Source organism: Cynoglossus semilaevis, chromosome 4 (genome assembly GCF_000523025.1).
Source record: "Cynoglossus semilaevis isolate Cse_v1.0 chromosome 4, Cse_v1.0, whole genome shotgun sequence".
Taxonomy (NCBI): Eukaryota; Metazoa; Chordata; class Actinopteri; order Pleuronectiformes; family Cynoglossidae; genus Cynoglossus; species Cynoglossus semilaevis.
The window spans coordinates 613,132-622,344 of NC_024310.1; the positions used below are offsets into that span (position 1 = coordinate 613,132).

At 47.4% G+C, this 9,213-nt stretch overlaps 1 protein-coding gene across 1 annotated transcript in view; it reads right to left on the reverse strand.

Moving 5' to 3' along the window:
* The window catches only part of lekr1 (Leucine-, glutamate- and lysine-rich protein 1), a 26,674-nt gene that overhangs the window by 4,459 nt on the left and 13,002 nt on the right, over positions 1–9,213 (reverse strand). Inside the window, exons 4-7 of the mRNA XM_025055225.1 lie at positions 7,152–7,229; positions 6,259–6,462; positions 2,112–2,187; positions 342–506 (exon numbers count right to left, since the gene is read on the reverse strand). Of these exons, the coding sequence (XP_024910993.1) occupies positions 342–506; positions 2,112–2,187; positions 6,259–6,462; positions 7,152–7,229 (523 nt within the window). The remainder of the gene's footprint in view (positions 1–341; positions 507–2,111; positions 2,188–6,258; positions 6,463–7,151; positions 7,230–9,213) is intronic.

Genomic DNA, 9,213 nt, shown 5'->3' on the forward strand with positions numbered 1-9,213 from the left:
TGTCGGGGGGGAGGGGGGGTGAAATGTTCACTTTTACTGCGTTATGACGTCTGATTAGCCCCTGCTGTCTTTGGGGTTTTTACTCACACATCCTGTAGGGGGAGGAGGAGGGGGGTGTGTGTGAAGCGTCTACGTGACGACTGCAGAGACTCATCTCACCTAATGTACTCTCCCTCGTCTCACCCACACTGTCTGGATTAACTGTCTGTGTCTCTCAGCCTGTCTGTGCTGGTTCTAATCCCATCAGTTCAGCTCAGAGTGCGTTGATCTCCACGGTTCAGACGACGACTTTTCCCAAACAAACTAAAGCTCCACATGGACCTGACTGTTGGTCCTCAGACCTTCTGCTGCAGCTGCGTGCCATCCTGACGATGTCTCTGCAGCAGCAGTCGGTTCTTCTCCTTGTCAATGCTCAGCTCCAGCTCCACCTCCTTGCGAAACTCCTCCATCTGCTCCTGGAGGTGCAGCGCACTCCTGGTCTTTTGCTCCTCCATGTAAGCGGTTAGCTAAAGAAAAACAGACCACAGAAGATGGTGGTGTGGACACAGGAAGTTCACCAACGTCACCTCCAGCAGGGCTCAATGTGTATAGAAAGTGTTGAAATATTTTAGGATTGAATTCTAATCATGAACCTAATTCTGAGCCTTGGTTTCATCTGTGGTTGATGTGAAACTGAGCGACTGAGTCAAACCAACAACTGTTCGTTGACATGGTGCATCTCTAAACTCTGTCCCGCCCACGCTCCCCGACCCCCACCAGACAAACGGACCGTTCTTCCCTGCTGTTTGTTAGTCTGAGCCTCAAATAGAAACACTGCTCTCACTCTTTAGATTTTTTTTTATGATTTATGAGGAGGACTTTGAGTTACGCTCTGTGGGAGGGCAGCGATGACCGCAGCCTCACTGGCCACTAGTGGCCACACTCATAAACATAATAGTCCAGGAAATAAAGGCAACATTTACTCCAGTTTTTAGTCAGGCTCGTCCAGGGCCAAGCTCAGGGCGAGGACACACGGGTCGACGTGGACGTGTGTCTGTGGATCTTTACTTTGGTCTTTGGTTGTTGTTGTTTTCAGAGACAACGATTGCATGAGATGAAGTAAATGTTTTAGAAAAAGCGTTTCCTGTTGCGGGGTGAACCTTCGTGCGAGGACTTTGCCTGGTTTGTGTGCACACATCCTTACTGTGTGAATATGATAACGTGAGCACTAAACAGCTGTCATTCACATTCAGGAGGCCACAGAAGTGACCACTTCCTCTCCAAGGGAATGAAGTCAGTGAGCTCGGAGCGAACAATAACCAGTACACACACACACACACACACACATGTTGAACGTATATGTCAGAACCAAACCACAACACTGTTGTTTATGAACAGTTCATGTAGCTTTGGATTAGCCAATCAGCTCCAGCCTCTCATTATGGAGTCAAAACTGAAGTGAGGCCAGTGAACGCACCACAAACACCAACCAATAAAACTCATCCCTGAATTAGAACACATCCCTGTCAGTACGTTGAATCATCATCATCATCATCATCATCATCATCATCATCAGGTTTTATTTGTGACAGTCTATAGTAAGATAGTCAATAGTAAAGAAGTTACCGTTGAGTTGTACTAACACAGGGGTTCACAAACGTGTCCTTACCAAGACCCCCCAAAAAGCATTAGCCTCTGACCAGCCCCCCTCCCCCCCCCCGGGGGGGGGGGGGGCTACGAGGACTCGTGTGAAAGCGTTAGTAGGTTAAAATAATAACTGCAGTCAAGTTACAGTAAGTCCTCAGACGACCTCAGACGACCTCAGCCCCCCCCCCCCCCCCCCCCCCCCCCCACCACACCATCACCTTTAGGTCTAGAAGCAAGACACCCCAGACCCCCCCCCCCCCCCCCCCCCCCGACCTCCCCATCATCAACTACATTATGTTAAGGTTATGTTTCCACAACATCTGGGCGTCGTTATCTGTTCCTGCAGCAGACACACACACACACACACAACAGTGACTGATAGATATATTAATGTAGCAGTGAAAGGTGATTGGTCAGAGTCCACGTACGTTTGATCTGTGAAGATTAGGATTAGGATTAGGACGAGGGCAGTGTAGCTGTGATACCTGTAAGAACGACTGCTGCCTGTAGTCGTCCTCCATCTTTTTCAGAGCTCTTCCATGGGAGGTTATTAATGTGTCTCTGTGAACACACACACACACACACACACACACGGCGTGTTGTTAATTTCTCTGCAGTTCAAAACATTTAACATTGATAATAAATGTCATTCTACGGCAGCGTGACGTCAACGTGGCTGAGAGGACGTCTGTCAAATCTGGAGGGACCGCGACACAAACAAGGCTTTTAGAAATGTCCAGAATTTCACATAAACATCCCATAATAGGAGCCCATACATTTCTGTAGCAACATTCCAGTTTGTCATCACCGCAAGGACATAACTGAACACCCGCAACCATGTGACACTGTCTGTGGTCGCTGAAATATGACTGTGTGTCAGTGTCAGTGTGTGTCAGTGTGTGTGAGTGTGTGTGTGTGTGTCAGTGTGTGTGATCAGGGAGCAGATGTTCTCCAGCCTGACACAGAACAGCAGCTTCATCCCAGCTCTTGTGAAGGTGAGTGGATATAAAGTTTTACCGTGAAGATAAGGAGCTGTTGCTAGGTAGACATGGTGAAACTGACCAATAGAAACACAGCAACAATTTAACAACAATCTTCAGTGGTGGTGGTCTGGGAGTCAGGTCTCAGGTCAGGGCTCCCTAAAGAGAGGGAAATGTTCATTAAACTGATTCTGTTTCAACATGTAGCCGAGAGCTGATGCAGAGGTGTTCCCCAGTCCACCTGCAGGGGGCTGTCAACATCCCATAATCACATCCAACAGCACTGTAACACCCACCCCTGTGTAGGTAGTGCAGTGAAGGGTTAAACGTCACCCTGTGTGTGTGTGTGTGTGTGTGTGTGACCCTGGAGAACATGAGCGTGTAAATCCAGCCCACAGAAGGAGGTCAGAGGGATAACAGGGAGGAACCATGGGAAAACCAGGAGCGCTCTCTTATTTGCTCACACGGCAGTTTGTTTTTAAGGACAGCTCTGTGTGTGTGTGTGTCTGTGTGTGTGTCTGTGTGTCCTCACTCCCCGACGTTTTGTCAGCAGCAGAGCTCAAGGGCAAGTTTAAAATATATTTTAATGATGTTTGAATCAATAGCTACGACGTCACCCTCCTCCCAACACTGCCACCTACAGGCCAGGAGTCACTGAGAGAAAAATGTGACAAAAAAGTTCCTAAAAACCCGACGTTTTGACAGGTGAATTCCAGTCCAGGGTGAAGGTGTGAAGGTGTCCTCCACCTACAGTGGCTGCTGATAATCTCTCATCTAGTTTTATGGTTGTGACGGTGAGTGCAGTCGACGGCAGCAGCACTGACATCAGAACAGACACTGCAGGAGGAGGAGGAGGTTTTCACATCATAACTTCTGTCACGAAACATTCCTCTGCTGCTTGAAACAAGTCCTCTCCATTCAGCAGACACTCCTGACCTCTCCTGACCTCTCCTGACCCCCCCACACCCCCGCCCTCTGTCACTGCTCGCCCACTTTCTTCTCCTGCTGCGTCTCCTCCTCTCCAACCTGCTGTGACTCCCACTGACCAGCAGGTGAGAAGACAGGTCACCTGATTGGGTTGACTTGGTAAACAGTTTTACTAGTCGTAGTCCTTCAGCAGGTCTTAGTCAGAGTTAGTGTTAGTTAGTCAGAGTCAGTGTTAGTGTTAGTTAGTCAGAGTTATTGTTAGTTAGTGTTAGTTAGTCAGTGTTAGTGTTAGTTAGTCAGAGTCAGTGTTAGTTAGTCAGAGTTATTGTTAGTTAGTGTTAGTTAGTCAGTGTTAGTTACCCAGTAACCAGATCACACTTCAAGAACTTCAATCAGATATTTATTTGAACTTTATATTCAGTCGTTTAACTCGACACGTCAGACACGTCTGGACTGTGCCTTACAGCACAGAGCGCATGCTGTTTGGTGTTGCCGTACACCTCCATGATAACAGTGTTCTCCCGACTTTGTTTAGAGTTAATGTTAATGTTGTTTTGTTTTTTAAAACCTTTATTAGAAAAGCCCAGTGACTTTAATGCTGCTGTAAAAGCAGAGTTCTTTGATATTTCCTCCCATTAACGTGACTTTAATGTGGCTTCATGGAACAGTGTGGAGCAGAACTACAACACGCTGCATCACCTTATTACCCTGGCCTGGGGTAAAAGGCAGCATCAGCAGAGTTCATGAATCTGGCACGGACACCAGGGAGGGATAGAGCCACGCTTTAACCAACGGTCGTTACGCAACAAAGTACTTCACACCACCAATATATTACTGCAGTTACTGCAGTATTACAACAACAAAAAAAACACTGGGATCAGGGTAAAAACCTGAGTGTGTGTGTGTGTGTGTGTGTGTGTGGCGAACAACAAGTTAGAAAAGATCAGGACAGAAGTTGCACAGATCCAGAAAAAAAAATCTGCTTGTGACACACACACACACACACACAGCACTAGAGCGAGGACGTCTGTCTCACCAAAGTTTCACAGTAACAGACGGTGGTGTCTCCATGTGTCCTAACAAGTGATTAGAGGACATGAATATTTAAAGCAGCGAGGTCTGTTTCTGCTTCACTCCGGCCTTTATTACATGTAATAACAACTAAATATAATGGGTCCCGTTGTGGACGTCACATGACTTTCATTTCATCTGAAGAACTCTTCAAAGCCAACACCACTGCGAGGACACAAACCCTGGGTTTGACACACAAGAGTGAAGAGGGGAATTTCTGACGGTTAAAAAAAAAAAAACCCCAAAGAATTAAGTGATGATAAAAAACACACACACACATGGTGGAGATATCCGCCCTGGGGATGGAAGCTCATCTAAGATCCTGAAAAACACAACTCTCTTATGCAAGATGTCAGAAGGAATGTTCTTCTCTCCTCTGTTTTTATGAGACCAAATCCACACGTGAAGGTCACGGGTTCCAACCCTGTCATAAACCCCTGTGATTTACCCCATATACAGTCAGATAAATCTGACATCAGAGGGACATCACAGTCAAAAACAATGTCCTGGGTCAGCACTCACGTCCTGGTCTCCAACCAGCTGGATATCTATGATAAACCCATGTAAAAGAAAAGAAACACAGCTGAAGGTCAAGGGTCACACTGTAAAAATGAAAAAGTCAGAACCGGTTTCTGTTTCTCCAAATGACATGAGGAAATATTCCTGAAGCGTTGGTTTCATTTTGACGTTCTCTCACTGAGCTGACACACACACACACACACCAACACACTCACACAGTCTTGTTGTTACACGCATAATAACAGATTCAGTAACAGTCAGTAGCAGTCAGTGACAGTCAATAACAGTCAGTGACAGTCGGTGACAGTCAGTAACGGTCAGTGACAGTCAGTGACGGTCAGTAACAGTCAGTAGCAGTCAGTGACAGTCGGTGACAGTCAGTAACGGTCAGTGACAGTCAGTGACGGTCAGTAACAGTCAGCAGTCTAATCTGGACGTCATTAGTGGACAGCCTGTCCCTGCCTCGTGTCTCTGAGACTAAACCTAAATAAGTCCGTCATCAGTGAAGGTCCCCTGGGTCTGTGGGACATGTGGGACAGAGAGGTCACCACTGGGGACATGTGGGACAGAGAGGTCACCACTGGGGACATGTGGGACAGAGAGGTCACCAGTGGGGACATTAGTCATTAAAGTTTTTAAAGTTTTCGTTGTAGGCTCCATGGACCATGTGAGGAAAGCTGAACACATGGTACTTTCAAACATCCTTAACCAGCCTGAGGTTTGACCAGGACCAGGTGAGAACCAGGAAACCAGGGGTTAGAAACCAGGGGTTAGAGACCAGGGGTTAGAGAGCAGGGGTTAGAGACCAGGGGTTAGCCAAGCTGCTTTGTCTTTTTTTCCTTTTTTTTTTCTGGCAAAAAAAGACTAAAAACTAATGTAACCTGAAGCCTCACGTCACTGTCTTCACTGTGTGGTTTTAACCCAAGGAGGCAGCAGACCCCCCCCCACCCCCCTATTTAGTTGAAATAATTGGAGTTTGGTGGAGGACAGTCGTCCTGGCAGGAGCCGTAGTTTTGGCAGCAGGACGAGGTGTGACTGACAGCTGGACCGACTGCTGACGTCAGCGGTCGTCGTCATCAGAACGGTCGGATGATCAGAGAACCCGACGCCACAGAAGTTTTTTTTTTTTTTTTACCTTTCATTTCTCAACGCCGTCGTTTCCTGCTGGCCTTTCTCCACAGCTTCCTTCAGCTTGGTCAACTCTTCTTCGACATCTCGGTACTTCCTGTTTGTCTGTTCCTCCCTCTGTCGCAGCGACGACGACTGCTCCTGTAGTTGGTCGCACCTTTGTTGGCATGACAACCACTCCTTGTGTTTCTCCTCCAACTTTTCTTTCAACCTGTAAATAGAAACTCAGCAGTGAAAATGATTCACAGCGACAGGGTTTGGAGGTGACGTTTGGTTTGTGGACGTTCAGCTGAATTGACTTCTGTTGAACTGGTTCTGGTTGGTTCTGGACAGAGTGGAGCTCCAGCTCTGATCCATACGTTGGATACATTTATTTACTATTATAACCATCCACCGCCTCAATGCTACAGGGAGGCAGAGGGAGCAGCCAATCACAGCAGTCCTCAGGCCAGGGCGGGGGAACCCCTGGGCACATGTAAGGGCAGACAGACATTAGCCCTCTCAGTCTGGGGTCAGTTTAGATGACCTCCATGACCTAATCCCCCACTGACATGTTTATATAACGTGGGAGGAAATTGGAGTACCCTGAACCCCCCCACCCACTCCCCCCCCCCAGGGGGAGAGAACATGCAAAGACCATCAGTCGCCACCAGGACTTGAACCTTTGACCCTTCTCGCTCTGAAGCAAGAGTACTGACAAAATGTCACCCCCAAAAAAATAATATGAAGAGAGTTTTACATTTGAGATGGTTTGAACTTTGATCAGAAGAGAGTTCCGTCAATGAGACTTAATTCAATCCAGAATTTAAATCAACAAGAAGACGAAGCTCAGAGTGACCACAGCAAACGTCCAGTGTCTTCTCTGACCAGTCGTTCCACTCAGTAAACCTTCATATTTACCTGAGCGTCTCATCTCTGTCCTTCTTCTCAGACTCCTCCTGCAGCAGTCGTTGTTCTTCCCACTGTTTCCTCTGTTCCCTGAGAACAACATAAACAACAAAGTCAGGTTTATATTTACTGTTTATATACAGACGATTCACAGTCAGTCACTTTTTGAAACACAAACTGGAGGTTGGTGTGACGGTGTGTGTTGCTGCGCTGTGATGTCATGGCGGCAGCTGCTGCTCTTGAGAAAGTCAATTCTGTGCGTTCTGTTTTAGTTCTGCGTGCTGTGACAGTATCACACACGGACACAGACTTTACTCTAACCCTGTCGACTTCTCAGCCTAATCTCCTCTTTGTCGGCATGATCGTTTACGTGTGTGTGTGTGTGTGTGTGTGTGTCTGTCTAGCCCTGTGACCTTGCAGCCACACGCAACCAGGATCCAGAGGGAGAGGCTTGCGTGTCTGAGCCCACAGACGTCAGACGGCCTGTTTTCACTGCCAGTCTTAAACAGATTTCACCAACGATTCACACGCTGGAATTCTTCCACTGATTCGTTCACGTGGTTCAGTAAAGTGGAAGATGAAGAATGATTTCTTAATGGTGTATTTCTTCCCCTGACTCTCTGCTGAGCTCCTGTGAAAACGTCCAGAGACTTGAACAACAGCAGAACAGAGGAGCCGTGCACTGAGCTACTGCCTCTGTCTGCTGGAGCGGTCGTCTTCAAGGTCAGAGCCACAGTGATATCTGACCCCTGACTGCTGTGTCCACTGCTCTTCATCCTCCAGTCTCCTGTTCCACAGAGACCGGGGTCTTAGAAGACAGAAGACACAGGAGCGTAAGACGAGAGTGAGACGAAGGCTTGTGTTTCTGTGAATAACTGTGAGGAGAACAGGGGTCGCCCAGGGGTCACCCAGGGGTCACCCAGGGGTCACAGAGTTCACTGGGTCTTACAGAGGCTGCAGACGTTTGGTAACAGCTTCAGAAACACTGGAATAGGAGATTATTTTATGGTAACAGGATGGAGCTGAGAGGACGAGGAAGACGAGGAAGACGAGGAAGAGCCCAGAAACCCATGAGGTAAAGGTGGAGATGAAAATGTAAAGAAGTCATGTGATTAATTAGATGAACACCAACTGGACAGAAGTGTGAATTACACCTGGTAGACTCAGGGGGAGGAGCCAAAAACAGATTTAAAAGATGTTAAAAAAACCATCTTCACTCGTAGTAAATCTTCATATTTCTTATTGCTCATCACCATGACGACAGGCAGTGATTGATGTTTCAATCAATGAACAATTACTCTGCTGTGATGAGATGAAGAACGTCTGTTTTCTCGTGTGTGTGTGTGTGTGTGTGTGTGTGCTGTTTTAAGCAGACAAACATATGAACTGTGTGTGTGTGTGTGTCACTGCAGTCAGATGTGGCCACTGGTTCAGGAATGTAGCACAAACATGAAAACACGTGGGTGTGGCTCACACACAACGACAGGGAAGAAAACCATGGATGATGGTCTGCTGCTGGTCCACTCTGAACACATGGTACAAACCACAGACGCAACAACAGACGGCAACAACAGACGGACAAGTCGGGCGTGGAATGTGATAATAAGAGATGAGCTAGAGAGAGAGTTAGAGAGAGTGTTACAGAGAGAGTTAGAGAGAGAGAGAGTGAGAGTTAGAGAGAGAGAGAGAGAGTTAGAGAGAGAGAGAGTTAGAGTTAGAGAGAGAGAGAGACTTCCTCTTCTCCAAAAAGCTGTGACTGATTATTATCTAATATGAGATTAACGCAGAACTGAGGTCAGAGGGGAGGAAACAAAGATGAATGACTGTGTGTGTGTGTGTGTGTTGATCCACCATTTGAACACACACACACACACACACACACAGCAGCCAAAGTGCTTCATCCTTATGAAAACAAGCTGTATCATATCAATCACACCGATGCTTTGCTCTCTCTCTCTCTCTCTCTCTCTCCCCCTCTCTGTCTTTTGACCTTCACTCATTCCATCATCCTCTCCTCCCTCTCCCCCCCCCCCCCCCCCCCCTCCCCCCCCCTCCCCCCTCCTCCCGCCCGTTC